The sequence below is a fragment of the Hemitrygon akajei genome, chromosome 4, assembly GCF_048418815.1.
Source record: "Hemitrygon akajei chromosome 4, sHemAka1.3, whole genome shotgun sequence".
NCBI classification, from domain to species: domain Eukaryota; kingdom Metazoa; phylum Chordata; class Chondrichthyes; order Myliobatiformes; family Dasyatidae; genus Hemitrygon; species Hemitrygon akajei.
This window is the reverse complement of record NC_133127.1, coordinates 174,972,932-174,988,859: the sequence shown is the minus strand read 5'-3', so window position 1 is coordinate 174,988,859 and position 15,928 is coordinate 174,972,932. Positions and strand designations below refer to the sequence as shown.

The following is a 15,928-nucleotide window of genomic DNA, read 5'->3' as shown; positions in this document are numbered from 1 at the left end:
GCCCCATTTAGCCTGACCCACCACTTGTCCCACTTAGCCTGTCTCAATGCGGTGGTCCTTAGGACCCAGCGGACCTTGAGAGCTGGCGCAGCTCGGGACCCACCGCCCGCAGTTTTTCTGTTCCATTGACGGGAAGCAATCACGATTGAAAATAAAGTGGAAATAATAAAGCGTGTGGAAAGAGGTGAAACGTCATCGGTCATTGGAAAAGTGTTAGGCTACAGTCGGTCAACGATTGGAACAATTTTAAAGGATAATGGATAAAGTGAGAATAATGGAGCACGTTAAAGGCCCTGCCCTGCCCTGAAAGCTATAATTATTATTAAGTAACGCAGTGGTTTAATTATCAGAATACATACGTTTCTTAAGTGTTTTATATGTATAGAAAGGTAAAATATATACTATATACTAAGACAAACGTTTGACTAACTGATGCTAAATAATACTGGATGTACTTGTTCTGACTTACGTACAAATCCAACTTAAAGACAGACTCAGGAATGGAACTCGTACGTAACCCGGGGACTGCCTGTACTTGGATTTTCAGAAGGCTATTGACAGGATGCCACACATGAGGCTGCTTAACAAGTTATAAACACATGGTATTACAGGAAAGATTCTAGCATGGATAAAGCAGCGGCTGATTGTCAGGAGACAAAGAGTGGGAATAAAGGGTGCCTTTTCTGGTTGGCTGCTGGTGACTTCTGAGGTTCCACAGAGGTCTGTGGGGAATCGATTCTTTTTACGTTATGTGTCAACGATTTGGATGATGGAATTGATGCCATTGTTGCAAAATTGTAGATGATATGAAGATATATGAAAGGGCAGGTAGTTTTGAGGAAGCATGGGCAAAGATATGCAGATGGAATACAGTGTCGGGAAATGTATGGTCATACACTTTGGTAGAAGAAATGAAAGGGTTGACTATTTTCTAGGTGGAGAGAAAATATAGAATACTTGGGAGACCTTGTGCAGGATTCCCTAAATGTTAATTTGCAGGTTGAGTCTGTGTTGAGGAAGGCAAAAGCAATGTTAGCATTCCTTTCAAGAGGACTAGAATATAAAAACAAAGATGTAATGTTGAGACTTTATAAAGCACTTATGAGGCTCACTTGGAGTATTGTTAGCAGTTGTGGGCCACTTATCTTTGAAAGGATATGCTGAAACTGGAGAGTGTTCAAAGGAGGTTCACGAAAATGATTCCAGGATTGAATGGCTTGTCATATGAAGAGTATTTGATGGCTCTGGGTCTGTATTCACTAATAATCAGAAGAATCAGGGATGACCTCATTGAAACCTATCGAATGGTGAATGGCCTTGATAGAGCGAATGTAGAGAAGATGTTTCCCATGGTGAGAGAGTCTAAGAACAGAGAACACAGCCTCAGAATATAGAGGCATCCTTTTAGAACGGAGGAATTTCTTCAGCCAGAGAGTAGTGAATCTGTGGAATTCATTGTCACAGGCAGCTGTGGAGGCCAAGTCTGTATGTATTTTTAAGGCATAGGTTGATAGTTTCTTGATTGGTCAGGGCATAAAGGGATACATGGAGAAGGCAGGAGATTGGGGCTGAGTGGTAAATTGGATCAGCCATGATGAAATGGTGTAGCAGACTCAATAGGCCAAATGACCTAATTCTGCTCCTATATCGTATGGTCTTATCAGTACTGAGAAGAACATTGTTTTGTTTGGTGGTACACATGTAAATAGTTGAATGGTAATATATAAAGAAATTTTACAGAAATATAAAAAGACCAGTGGTGTTAATGACATTATTTTCTGAAATGTTTATCGATTTATTTTCCAGGTCCATCATAAATGATCATTTAAATCTTTAATTGCATTGTTCATTGTTTTTAATCTCCAAGAATCACTATCTTTGTAATTCAACTGTCTAAAAGAGCTAAAACATCAGTATCAATCATAACAAAAATTAATTATTTGAAAATAAAGTGAAACCATGTATTGTCTGCTTGATAGAAGTCACACATGCAAACTGAGAATAAATTAATTGGTAATGCACTCATCAAAGGCTCCAGAGAATGGTTATAATAACTTGCTATTTGAAATGTCATTTAAGCCCTTTTATGAGATTACTTCTTTAGCATCCTTTATTATTTGTTCATTATCAGCTTGCCACATGTGTGTATCAAGAATGATGATGGAAACAACTCGAGGCAATTTTTCCACAACAAGACATCACACAGAGTATAGAACATAATTTTAACTATTCACAATACTCTTAATCCACTGTGAAACTACATTATTTAGGAGAATACTCTGAGGTTAATTTGATGTACAAAATATGTTTAAGATTGTTACCTGTTGGTCATTTAATTGTGTACACATTGAAGTGAAAATTTGTCATGATATGTACAGGTTTCTGTGCTTTAAATTCTGAATGCCAGTAGCACCATTTTGTCTAAGCTCACAATTATGTTATATTTCTAAATTGTTTTTATTTGCAGTAAATTGTTTTCTGAGCCTTTTTTTTCCCCCTCCTTCCTGTCAGAATGCCTCAATCCCCTAATGGAAAACTGTTTCATAATTTGCTGGAATCAGAAGAAATTTCCCCAACTAAAGATACTTTACTACCTTCTCCTGAACACCCACTAAAGGAATATTATCCTAACACAGAGGCCACAGCCATCAAGTTGCTCCTTGGGAGGTAAATCCAGGCTTTATTTTATTTGAACTTTGCATTGGTTTCCATGTATTTTTCAAGTGGGTAACAATCTTAATATACATAATCTATGACGAGGGTTCCACAATTGAAAGGATTGGTGAAATTTTTTGGTGCACAAGAAAATGGATTCATTATAAATTCAAACTCTGCTTTTATCATTCCATGAGGATTAATTATATTTTATTACAGATTGTTCAGCACCAAAAGGGGTATCTGTAGTTAGATAATATTAAGGAAGGACGGTTATGTTGAAATTCTGATTAAGTTAATAAGGTAGTCTTACCTTGGTTATCTGTCATGTCTGACAATGACAGGAAACTTGTGCAATAGAGTTTATAAAGTGGAAAAGTCATTGTGCTGGGATAGTTCCTCTCTCTTGACCTCAGAAGTCCAAGTCCAGTGGTACGAGCAAGTGCCACAAACTGGGGTCTTCCTTGTTTACAGTGGATGACCATGACGTCTTCTGTGCTTTGCATGCCCTTTGCTCTTCTCAGAGTGTAGCATTACCACCTCCCTAGCTGTTAGATCTCACAGTAGATCTCATCCGCTCATACTAGGACGGTCCCTAACTGCCGATTATCCTCATCTGGTTTAGCATGCCTGTCAAAGTGGTGTACAGGGGTGTGTCCACTGTCACATGCAAACAGCTATTTGAGTCACAATGTGAGAGCTGGGTGTCTGGTGGGGACCAAAGGTGAGTGAGCTGCCTTTTCACCAGAGATGCTACCCCTCCCTGGACATCCCATAAACCCCAATCCGGTAGTACTGATTAGTATTAAGTGAATTTTAGGCTTCCATTATGATTGGTTGTTCAGAATTTTCCAAAGCTGCCTGAAGGGATTTTTAACATGATTATTTGTTTACAGTAGCAAATTAACTTGTCAGTCATCAGATCTTTGGGATGTGGATGGAAAGAAGCAAATCCAGGGGAAACTCCTGTACACTAAGGTTGTTACAGAAAGAACATGCAAACTCCATTCAGACAGCATTCTAGGTTAGAATTGAATGAGTCACAGGAGACTAACTCCTGCACCTCTATGCTCCTTAGGTGTGAAATCTTAAAAGATGGATTCTGCATTGCAAACCTTTAAAGAAGATTCACAAAATATAGCTTTACTGCAGCGTGATGTCCTAATGATTTTCCCAGAAGTTTTAAACTAAGAAACTTGACATGGAACCTGAAATCCAGCAGTCTAAATTTATCTTGTTTTGTGAAATATACAGTTCTTGGAAAGAGGGGAGTGCTCTTGATAAATGTAGTTAACTTTTATATCAATTCATTATTGTACAAGTATAATGTAAGGAAATTTTATGGTAGAGTCCTCAATATACACTCAGTGGCCACTTTATTAGATATCTCGTGTACCTAATAAAGTGACCACTGAATGTATGTTCATGGTCTTCTGTTCAAGGTGTGCATTCAGAGATGCTGTTTTGCACATTGCTATTGTAACATGTGGTTATTTGAGTTGCTGTCATCTTCCTGTCAATTTGAACCAATCTGGTCATCTTCCTCTTACCTCCTTCATTAATAAGACATTTTTCCCCCAAAGAACTGGTGCTCAATGGATATTTTTTGTTTTTCACACTTTTCTCTGTAAATTCTACAGACTGTTGTGTGTGAAAATCCCAGGAGATCAGCCTTTTCTGAGATACTTAAACCACCCCATCTGGCACCAACAATTATTCCATAGACAAAGTAACTTAGGGTCACATTTCTTCCCCATTCTGATGTTTGGTCTAAACAACAACTGGACTTCTTGACCATGTCTGCATGCTTTTATGCATTGAGTGGCTGCCATATGATTGGCTGATTAGATATTTGCAATAGCAAGTAATTTACCTAATAAAGTGGCCACTGACTATGTTCGAAATATTCTTAAGAATAAAAAACATTTCACTTAGCGGGAATATAGTTAACCAAGAGATTTTTACATTTCTTGGATTCACTAGCTTTAATTTGAACTTCAGAAACAATGGGACATTAGCATTGTGGATTTACCATCCATTACAGAATATGCTGATTTTTCAATGATTTTGAAGTCATTGAAGCAGTTTACATAAGAGATGATCAATCCACAACATGGGTATTGCACCTGGACAACAAAATCAAAATTTACCTCACCATGATAATAAAAAATATTCAAAACTTATGAATGAAATGTAGTAAAATCTTGTCATTTTAGCAAAACCCTAATAACTAAAACACCTTTCTTTCATATTCTGCCTGGCATTTTTATCTACAGTACTGACTCCATCCCTCTCCATTACTGGCATGGTATACATTCCCCTCCAGAGTCTTTATCTGGTGGAAGTAGTATTCTTGATGCAAGCGAATTGAACGATCCTCATTATGATAAGAGTCTGCTGGAAAACCTCTTCTACAAGGATCTTGTAAGTTATAAAACTGAAAAGGTTCCAAGATTTACCACAGCCTAACTAGTGTTAACATGTTTTGATTTTGAGATTGCTAATATTGATCACATCACATATCAAGAATCTGAGTTTTGTATTAACATGAAAAATAGTTGGAATACTTAAAATAGATTTGCTCCCATTTTTATGTTATTGCCCATGTACTAATCAAGCAACTGTGGTTTGGTATTTTTCATAGAGCAGAAAGATGTTGGTGCACTTAGATTAATTGTTTTGCATGATGGGTAATGCTAATGTGTGGAAGACGTTTTGCTCTGGTACTCACAAATAATTCCTTCAAGCAATGTAAGGAAAATGCATTTTTGAAAACATTGCTAAGGCATATTATTTATCAATTGGAAGTTCAGAGGGGATCTTCTGAATGATGTTAGAGCAACTAAAATATGACATGTCAAAAGTAAAAATGGAACTCTTGATAGATATGATCCGTTTCAAGAAGACTAGAATATAAAAGAAAGGATGTAATGGCAAGGCTTTATAAGTCATTGGTCAGACCTCATTTGTAGTATCCTAAGCAGTTTTGGATCCACTGACTTTGGCCTCCACAGCCACTCGTCGCAACAGATTCCACAGATTTACCACCCTCTGACTAAAGAGATTTCTCTGCATCTCAGTTTTAAATGGACATCCTTCAATCCTGGAGTCGTGCCCTCGTCGTAGAATCCCCTACCATGGGAAATAGCTTTGCCATATCTAATATGTTCAGGCCTTTTAACATTTGTAATGTTTCTATGAGATCCCCCTTCATTCTCCTGAACTCCAGGGAATACAGCCCAAGAGTTGCCAGATGTTCTTCATACGGTAACTCTTTCATTCCTGGAATCCTTCTCATGAATCTTCTCTGAATCCTCTCCAATGTCAATATATCCTTTCTAAAATAAGGAGCCCAAAACTGCACACAATACTCCTAAGTGTGGTCTCACAAGTGCCTTATAGAGCCTCAACATCACATCCCTGCTCTTATATTCTGTACCTCTAGAAATGAATGCCAACATTGCATTCACCTTCTTCATAACTGACTCAACCTTTAGGGTATCTTGCACAAGGACTCCCAAGTCTCTTTGCATCTCTGCACTTTGAATTCACTCCCCATCTAAATAATAGACTGCCCGTTTATTTCATCCACCAAAGTGCATGACCATACACTTTCCAACATTGCATTTCATTTGCCACTTCTTTGACCATTCCCTAAACTATCTAAGTCTCTCTGCAGTGTCTCTCTTTCCTCAGCACTACCTGCTCCTCCACCTATCTTTGTATCATCGACAAATTTAGCCACAAATCCATTAATACTGTAGTCTAAATCATTGAGATACATCATAAAAAGCAGCTGCCCCAACACCGACCCCCATGGAACTCCACTGTTAAGCGGCAGCCAGCCAGAATAGGATCCCTTTATTCCCACCCTCTGTTTTCTGCCAACCAGCCAATGCTCCATCCACGCTATTAACTTCTCTGTAATTCCAGGGGCTGTTATCTTGCTAAGCAGCCTCATGTGCAGCACCTTGTCAAAGGCCTTCTGAAAATCCAAGTACACCACGTCTACTGCATCTCCTTTGTCTACCCTGTTTGTAATTTCCCCAGAGAATTGCTGTAGGTTTGTCAGGCAGGATTTTCCTTTCAGGAAACCATGCTGGCCTTGGCCTATCTTGTCATGTGCCTCCAGGTACTCAGTAATCTCATCCCTAACAATCGATTCCAACAACTTTCCAACCACTGATGTCAGGCTAATAGGTCTATAGTTTCCTTTCTGCAGCCTCCCACTCTTCTTAAATAGCGGATTAACATTTGCAATTTTCCAGTCATCCGGTACAATGCCAGAATCTTTCAATTCTTGAAAGATCATTGTTCATGCCTCCACATTCTCTCATTCTCTACACCTACTTCCTTCAGAACCCAATGGTGCATTCCATCAGGTCCAGGAGATTTATCCACCCTCAGACCATTAAACTTCTTGAGCACCTTCTCAGTCATAATTTTCACTGCACAAACTTCACTTCCCCAACACTCTTGAATGTCTGGTATACTGCAGAAGTCTTCCACTGTGAAGACTGATGCAAAATATGCATTCAGTTCCTCTGCCATCTTTGCGTCTCTCATTACAATATCTCCAGCGTCACTTTGTATCGGTCTTATATCTATCCTCAACTCTCTTTTACCCTTTATATACTTTAAGAAGCTTTTAGTATTTTCTTTGATATTAGTTGCCAACTTCCTTACATAATTCATCTTTTCCTTCTTAATGACCTTCTTAGTTTCCTTCTGCAAGTTTTTAAAAGATTCCCAATCCTCTATCTTCCCACTCGGTCTGGCTTCCTTGCATGCCCTCTCTTTTGCTTTTACTTTTGCTCTGACTTCACTTGTCAGCCATGGTAGTGTCCTTCTTCCCTTTGAAAATTTCTTCTTATTTGGAATATATTTGTCTTGCACTTCCCTCATTTTTTTTGCAGAAACTCCAGCCATTGCTGCTCTGCTGTCCTTCCTGCAAATGTCCCTTTCCAGTCAACTTCAGCCAGTTCCCCTCTCATGCCATTGTAATTTCCTTTATTCCATTGAAATACCGACACATTGGATTTTATTTTTTCTCTCTCAAATTTCATGTGAACTCAATCATATTGTGATCACTGTTCCCTAAGGGTTCCTTAACCTTAAGCTCTCTTATCACCTCTGGATCATTGCACAACACCCAATCCAGCACTGCCGATCCCCTAGTGGGCTCATCAACAATCTGTTCTAAAAAGCCATCCCTTAGACATTCTACAAATCCAACCAGCAATCCTGATCGCCAGTGAAGTCTTTGAAGTTTTCATGTGACTGCACAGGTTTCCTCCGACATCCCAAAAATATAGTAGGTTAATTGGTCTTATAAATTACCTTGCATGTAGGTGAATGATAGAACCTTGGAGGGATCTGATGGCTCTGGGATTGTACTCACTGGAGTTTAGAAGGATAAAGGGGGATCTCATTGAAGCCTACCGAATATTGAGAGGCCTTGATAAAGAGGATATGAGGAGGATGTTTCCAATAGTGGGAAAGTCCAGACCAGAGAGCACAACCTCAGGATAAAAGAACATCCCTGTAGAACAGAGATGAGGAGGAATTTCTTTATCCTGTGGGCGATGAATCTGTGGAATTCATTGCCACAGATGGGTGTGTAGGCCAAGTCCTTGGGTTTTTTTAAAATGGAGATTGGTGTTTATTTATTGATTTACAGCTTGGAATAGGCCCCTTGAGCCCCTTCTGTTTCACCACCCAGCAATCACTGATTTAACCCTAGCCCTAATCATGGGATATTTTACAATGACCAATTAACCTATCAGTGGAGTAACCTTTGGACAGTAGAAGGGAACCCACACAGTCACGGGAAGAATGTATGAACCCCTTACACACAACAGTGGGAATTAAACCCTGGTTGCTGGTACTGTTGTGCTAAGTACTATGCCTCCAGGGTGTCAAAGGTTATGGGCAGAAGACAAGTGAATAAGGTTGAGAGGGAAAATAAATCAGCCATGATCAAATGGCAAAGCAATCATAATGAGCCTTATGGTCTAATTCTGCTCCTAAGTCTTATGAGAAATTCTGGCTGTTTAGGAATAGATGTGATGTGAAATAAAAATTATGTGTTTGCATTGTGCCATTGTGTGTTGATATGCATGATATTTAATTTAGAGTACTTTTACTGGCATAATAAAACTTAATTCAACAGTATTAATAATTGTACTGTCTGGTTATGTAGCTAGGCTGTTTTTTTGCATAACTGGCAATGACATTTTAAATACTTTGAAGAATTTGAGGCAGCTGAACTTGCAAGTAGTCAATTGCAGCACAGCATACTATGTACTAATGAACCACAACACTAAAATTAGTTAGATTTTTAAACTAAACATTCCTTGTAACTAATTTGTTTGAAATAATACAGTAAAATTAATATAGAACTGAAATATTAGTGAATTGAATTGTTTCATGTTTCTAGTATTATTTCAGGTTTTATATATAATGCAAAATGGCTGTTTGTGCCTTATGCTTTACAAGTCTTAAGTTGTCAAGTTTTGTTATCAGTATTAATGCAGTGAAATTTAGTTCTTCATGTGCTCATTAATTTCTTATCTGTTTATCGTTCCTTGTACGTAGAATTATGAAAGTAGTGTAAGTGACTTTACAAGTGAAGATGAGGAATTAGTTACTTCAGAGAAAAAACTAGGGACTCAAGCCCTCCGCAAATCTGATGCCCTTAACCAGAACAGCTTATCCCATGCACCAGATTTGAATCAAAATAAAATGCAAATGTCTATCAGGTAAGATAGTGCTTCAGAGGCATATTTAATATAGTTACTTGTATGTTTAATGTATCTAATTTGATTTTCTACAGTTGTTCTTAACTCCCACTGCCAGAATCATTTAAACAGTAATTGGAATTGTTTTTGTTTGTTTGTATGTAACCATTCCTTAGGATGACACTTGCACTGACAATAAAGCTGTTCAGCTACCTGTTACCCTTCCACATTGTTCAAGTTCCTTTTTGTCTGACTTTGACAATTAACCACTATTATTTATTGAATTTTACTAGCTTTTACATCACAATTTTATCCATGTACTCTTATGAAAAGGAATTGGATAACTAAACAAAAAATTAAAAGGATATGTGTTATGATTAGATTTCTCCAATTAATGAAGATATAATGTGCCAAATTTCAGAGTCCGTTGATGAATCTTTACCATTCAATTGATATACCCTATAATGGGTTAAGTAACCGTAGCTTCCCTCATACAGATCCTCCCCAGGTTATGTCAGGGTTCTGTCCCGTTCATTATCCAAACAGTTCCTAGGTTGAAAATGAACAGTTCAATTGCCTCACTGACTCAGTTAGTCTGCTCGGCTCATTAGGTTGAGGGAGCAAAGGCAAGCAGAAATCCCCTGTTTCTACCCAACACAAGATGGCTGTAACCTTGCAGCTGGCAGAAAATCCATTCCACCTGTCTTCCAAACGTTCACTTGTATGTTCTTGGCTGTGCTTAGTGCAGGCATGTGTAGCCTGCTGAAGACCTGTATACAGAAAATCAGTTCCTTTTGAATTTTTCAAGCTAATGTCTTAAGGCTGAATGGTTTCTTTTACTAGATGTGGAACTTTAATGGAAACTACCACAGCTAATATGGATGAAAACCAACATTTTTAAAATTTAAAAAATTATATTACTGGAAATACTCAACAATTTAGGATCTATCTCTGAAGAGAGAGACACATAGTTAACATTTAGCTAAGACCATCTATCTTTCATTGATTTTTTTTATTGTTATTCTATAGATTTATTGAGTATGCTTGCAAGAAGGTGTATCTCAGGGTTGTTTATGGTGACATATATGTACTTTGATAATAAATTTACTTTGAACTTTATCAAAACTGAGAAAGAGATGATGAGTTCTAAGATGCAGAGAAAGTGAGAAATCAAGAGTCTGTTACAGGAAAAATGGTACAAAGATTAAATGAGAAAAGAAATAATAGTTGTGGGAGGATGTTAGTACAACAATTAACGGAATAAAAGATCAATCAGGTGCATATTTTTCATCCTTGTATAAATTGCATGTGTTTGGTGGGGAGGATGAATCAAAATGCTGTACCTTGCTGATGTTATAATAATGTAACTTGTACTATAATAACTCAACAGGGATTGTATATAAGCAGGTTGCTACTGACACTTAAAATTGGGAATCTTATTTTCCTTTCATTTCTGGAGGTTGGTGCAATTGTAAAGGTCTCTATTGAAATGAGTTAATTGTTACACAAAGGATATTCTTTACAGTTTCTTCTTCATCCACTTAGTGTATTGTTACATCATTTGTTTATTCACTGATCCTGCTGTTGAGAATCACCCTTTGTAGAGACAAAGAAGAATTGAACATGTTTAACTTTTTGAGCTGCATATATTTAACACTTAACTAATTTCTTAACACCTACAGTCACCATCGACAAGATCCTGTATTGGACAACGAACAGGAGATACCTACAGTTGAGTTGAATGTAGATAGACTTGCTCTGCTGGGGCGCATTAATTTGGCTCGTGTTATAATTGAAACATTAAAGCTTCCTTCAGAGAGCACTCGTACAACTCCAAAAGAAAAGGGTAGCAGAGGAAAGCCACCTCGACCTATTTCAGGAAGGAAATGGTAATTTTTTTTTAAAGTTCATTGATTCAAGGGATGTGGGCTTCACAGGATGAGCCAACATTTAATTGCCTATCTCTAGTTGTTCATGAAATATCACAGTTCATATGATTTTTATCTTCGCTTCTAAGATATGTTAGTGGCTTGGTATTTTTGAGTGTTATTGCAGTCATTAGTATTTTGCTTTAGTTGTGTGCTAACTTCAATGTATAATTTAAAACAGTATATTAGTAGGAGGATGCTGCATTATCACAACTGCAGATGATGCTGATCAAACAGACTGCTTTGCACTGGATAGCCTCAGATTTCTCTAGTGCTGTTACAACTGGCCTCATCGTAGAGTCATAGCATGAAACAGGCCCTATGGCCTAACTTGTCCATGCTGACCAAAGTGCCATCTAAAGCAAGTCCCATTTGCCTACATTTGGCTCATATCCATCTAAACTTTCTTTACCCATGAACCACCTTCTGTGTGCAAGATTTTCCCCTCAGATCCCCTTTAGACCTTGCCTTAAAGCTAATATCCTAGATTTAGACTCTCCTATCCCAGAAAAAAGAGACTTTGATCATCCGCCTTAATGACATTCATGATTTTATTAACATCAATATGGTCACTCCTCAGCCTCCTTCACTGTAGGGAAAACAGTCCCAACCTATCCAGTCTTTCCTTCTAACTCAAGTCCTTCAGTGCCAGAAAAATCCTTATGAATCTTTTCTACACCCTCTCTAGACTGTTCACATTCTTCCTACAGTGGTGCTAGAAAGTTTGTGAACCCTGTAGAATTTTCTCTGTTTCTGCATAAAAGTGAACTAAAATGTGATCAGATCTTCACGTAAGTCCGAAAAGAGAACCCAATTAAACAAATAACACAAAACATTATACTTGTTCTTTAATTTATTGAGAAAAATTATCTAATATTACATGTATTTGTGGGAAAAATGTGAACCTCTGGGGTAATGCTTTCTACAAAAGCTATTTGGAGTCAGATATTCCAATCAATGCAATGAGATTGGAAGTGTGGGTTGTAGAGATGCCCTGCCCTATAAAAAAGACACACAAAATCAGGTTACTGACAGAGCCTGCTCTTCTCAAGAAAGATCTGTTCATGTGCCGCATGCCTCGATCAAAACAATTTTCAGAGGATCTTAGAAGAAGAATTATAGAGATGCAAGAAGCTGGAAAAGGCTGCAAAAGCATTTCTGAAGACCTGATGAGTGTCCATCGGTCCACAGTAGAAAAAATTGTCTGCAAATGGAGGAAATTCAGTACTGTTGGTACTCTCCCTAGGGATGGGCATACTACAAAGATTACACAAAGAGCACAACATCCATTCCCACGTGGAATTAAAAATGCCAGAAAATATGGGATTCCCAGTGGCCACCCATTTCAATTCCACTTCCCATTCCCATTCCAACATGTCAGTCAGTCCATGGCCTCCTCTATTGTCGAGATGAGACCACATGCAGGTTGGAGGAGCAACACCTTATGTTCTGTCTGGGGAGCTTCCAACCTGATGGCATGAATATCAAATTCTCAAACTTCTGGTACGCTCCCCCCGACCCCTTTTATAAAGCAACTTCCCAGCTCTTTACCTCACCCCTTCCCCCCTTCCTGGTTTCATCTATCACCTTGTGTTTCTTTCTCCCCTCCCCCCACATTCTAACTGAATTAGCATCTTTTTTTCTCCAGTCCCAATGAGGGGTTTCAGCCCGAAACATCAACCATATTCTTTTCCATAGATGCTGCCCGTGCCTGCTGAGTTCCTCCAGCATTTTATGTGTGTTACTTGTATCCTGGGGTCTACTATCTATTCTACAACACTTCCCTGGGGCTTCTGTCTATGTCCTCCCCTGGATTAATTTCCCAATTCCCAATTTAATTGTCTGAATTAAATTCCATCTGCCATTTGTTCGCCCACTTAACCAGTTGATCTAGATCCTGATGTAACTTTAGACATACTTTCTCACTGTCCAACATACTTTTATTGTGGAAGCAGTCAAGAATGTGAAAGATAGAATGTATTCAATTTATAATTTGGCAGATGTGAACAAAATTTATATCTTCTGTTGTCAAACACATTTTCCTACTCCTTGCATTTATGATATTTTGCAACCCAGTCCAGATAATGAAAGATATTTCTTGTTTCTGCCCACCTATGTCTCACACAAATACCTAAAGTAAACTTGACTGTGCAGCAGATTGCAATCCAGGTAGAGATGCAGCACCTATGGCGGTTTGAAATCCTGTAAAAAGTGTAGTGTCCACAGTTAGTTGCAGATCCATTGTTGACGCTGTAATTCCACACTAGGCAAATAAGTGGTGCCCATAGTAGACTGGAGTTCATAAAATGAGGTAGATAGAGGTTGGGTGGCAGAACATGCAGGACTACCCAGCACCCAGACTGAAGTTCAGATAAAGTGGCAGTACCCAAAGAAGACTGGAGGACAGGCAAGGGAAGAAACAGCAGTCATTGCAGACTCCATACCAGGCAGAGACGAGGCAAGTAGAAGATTCCTTAATGTGCCTGACTTGTCTCAATGATGAAGATGCTTTGGAGAGAGTTAGGAAGAGGAACCCAAAATTATCTTTTCAGTTACAACTGGCTATTTCTTCTTCCTAAGAAAGTTGACAATAGCTGTAGCTGATGCTCTCCTACTGTTGTTTATTGCTTGGCATTTAAAAAATTATCTGAAAATATCAAAGTTCTTGCATAAATATAACTCTTTCAAAATAATTTATATATTTTTTCTGCTAGCAACAATACAAATGCACTAGATTCTTATCCAAGCCACATACACAAAGTGCCGGAAGAGCTCCACAGGCCTGGCAGCATGTATGGAAAAGTAAAGTTGACGTTTCAGGCCGACACCCTTCAGCTGGAATCTTCTACTTGCCTCATCTGTGTTGAGTGTGGAATGGCTGCTGTTTCTTCTCTTGCCTATTCTCCAGTCTCCTTTGGGTCTTGGCCTGAAATGTCGACTGTACGCTTTTCCTTAGATGCTGCCTGGCCTGCTGAGTTCCTCCTACATTTTGTGTGTATTCCTTGGATTTCCAGCATCTTCACATTTTCTGTTGTTTGTGATTAGATTCTTATCCAGTAGTTTTATGTCTTTGTCTTAGTATCATTTCTGGATTTATAGCAGCATCTTGCATTATTGTTGGATGGCTGAAACAATGATGGGCGATGCGCTGTTAAATGAATTCTCTTGGTAGGTTATGTCCCAGGATTTCTGGCTGTAGAATAATTCTGAGGTAGATAATGTGATAATCTGGGATGAAGTGAATAAAACGTAATGTCATGATAATGTTTGGATGTTTCTGTAGAGAAGACATCATCCATAATCAATACAAGTGTTACGTACCCCGTAACTGGGTGTCAGACCAGCAAAGACAGAAGTATCCATTGGAGTCTGGTGGTACCAAAAACTAAAGGTGTTTATTAGTAAACTACACAATACAGTATCAAAAATGCAAATATACATATAAAACAAGTTAACAGTAATAAACCTAAAAGTGTAGGAATAATAATAATCAATAATAAACAAGCTCTATTGATGTCTAGGGGTAAATGAATTGTAATAGAAAAGTATAAAGTTCAGTGCAGTTCATATATGCTGAGGTAGTTATGGTTGTTGTGATGTAATCGTTGGAGAGAGAGAGAGCGAGCGAGATGTAACAGCTGCAGCAGGCAAACCTATTGCTTTCTGATTCCGTCATGTCGTTGTGGTCATTCAGTGATGACCCCTCTGTTCTTCAACTAGACCGTTCTTCTGTGGTGGACTCGTCACTCTGGCATGAGTGGACACACACACAAGTCCCCACCAGCCCTGCTGTAACACTGTGAGCTTTACTGACCGATCTCCTGATTCGGTCTCCGAAACCCCCACCTTTCTGTGGGTTCACAACACTCAGTCAGTGTCCACTGGTGTGTCTGAAGGGTGCCTCTCCAGACCTGTCTTTTATCCCCACTCACGGGGTCTCAGCTATCCATCAACTCTGAATGACTGTGTCCTTCAAATCAGGCCACTCCTGCTGTCTCCTGAGGAATGTTAACAAGCAAAGTAAAGTCCTTGTAGTGAACGGTAAATAATCCAAGAAGAATCAAAATACAATAAATCAACAGTCTCTCTGTCCCTCTTATCTGTAGCAGATGTTCTTGCCTGTGTTTCATCTCTCTCATGAGCAGCATAGCAACAGTAATAGTTCGTGGTTCTTGGGGGGGGAGGAAAATAGTTAACTCTGCACCCCATTGTCCATCAGGTCTGTTCATCACTCATAACACAAGTAAGTATTAGCATTAAAGACTCAAAGCATTCTTTGAGAAGCCTAAGCTACTTTTGTTTGTTGAAACAAATTTTTTTGTAGATGATATTCTATTTCTTATTTTTGAAACCAGGAAACAAAACTTTTGTTAGTTTTAGAAAATGTGTTTTTTCTGATGCAAGGTCTGTTATCTAGACAACTTGAATTCACTTGACAAGAAATAATTGTTTTATTTCTACTTTCTTTTTATTTACTTGTCTTCAGCACTTACATTGTTGAGTATAATTTTCCCATGGCCACAACTTCAAAGAGTGGAACGCAAGAGCTTTCCAGGGGATCTGAAATTACAAGAGTAGCTTCCAGCAAAGTTACAAAGGAAGGTA

The 15,928-nt window shown here is 38.5% G+C and overlaps 1 protein-coding gene across 1 annotated transcript in view; it reads left to right on the top strand.

Annotated features, from left to right (window-relative positions):
• Positions 1–15,928, top strand: part of c2cd3 (C2 domain containing 3 centriole elongation regulator) — a 160,901-nt gene that overhangs the window by 30,025 nt on the left and 114,948 nt on the right. Inside the window, exons 7-11 of the mRNA XM_073044032.1 lie at positions 2,512–2,667; positions 4,932–5,079; positions 9,253–9,416; positions 11,078–11,284; positions 15,810–15,925. Of these exons, the coding sequence (XP_072900133.1) occupies positions 2,512–2,667; positions 4,932–5,079; positions 9,253–9,416; positions 11,078–11,284; positions 15,810–15,925 (791 nt within the window). The remainder of the gene's footprint in view (positions 1–2,511; positions 2,668–4,931; positions 5,080–9,252; positions 9,417–11,077; positions 11,285–15,809; positions 15,926–15,928) is intronic.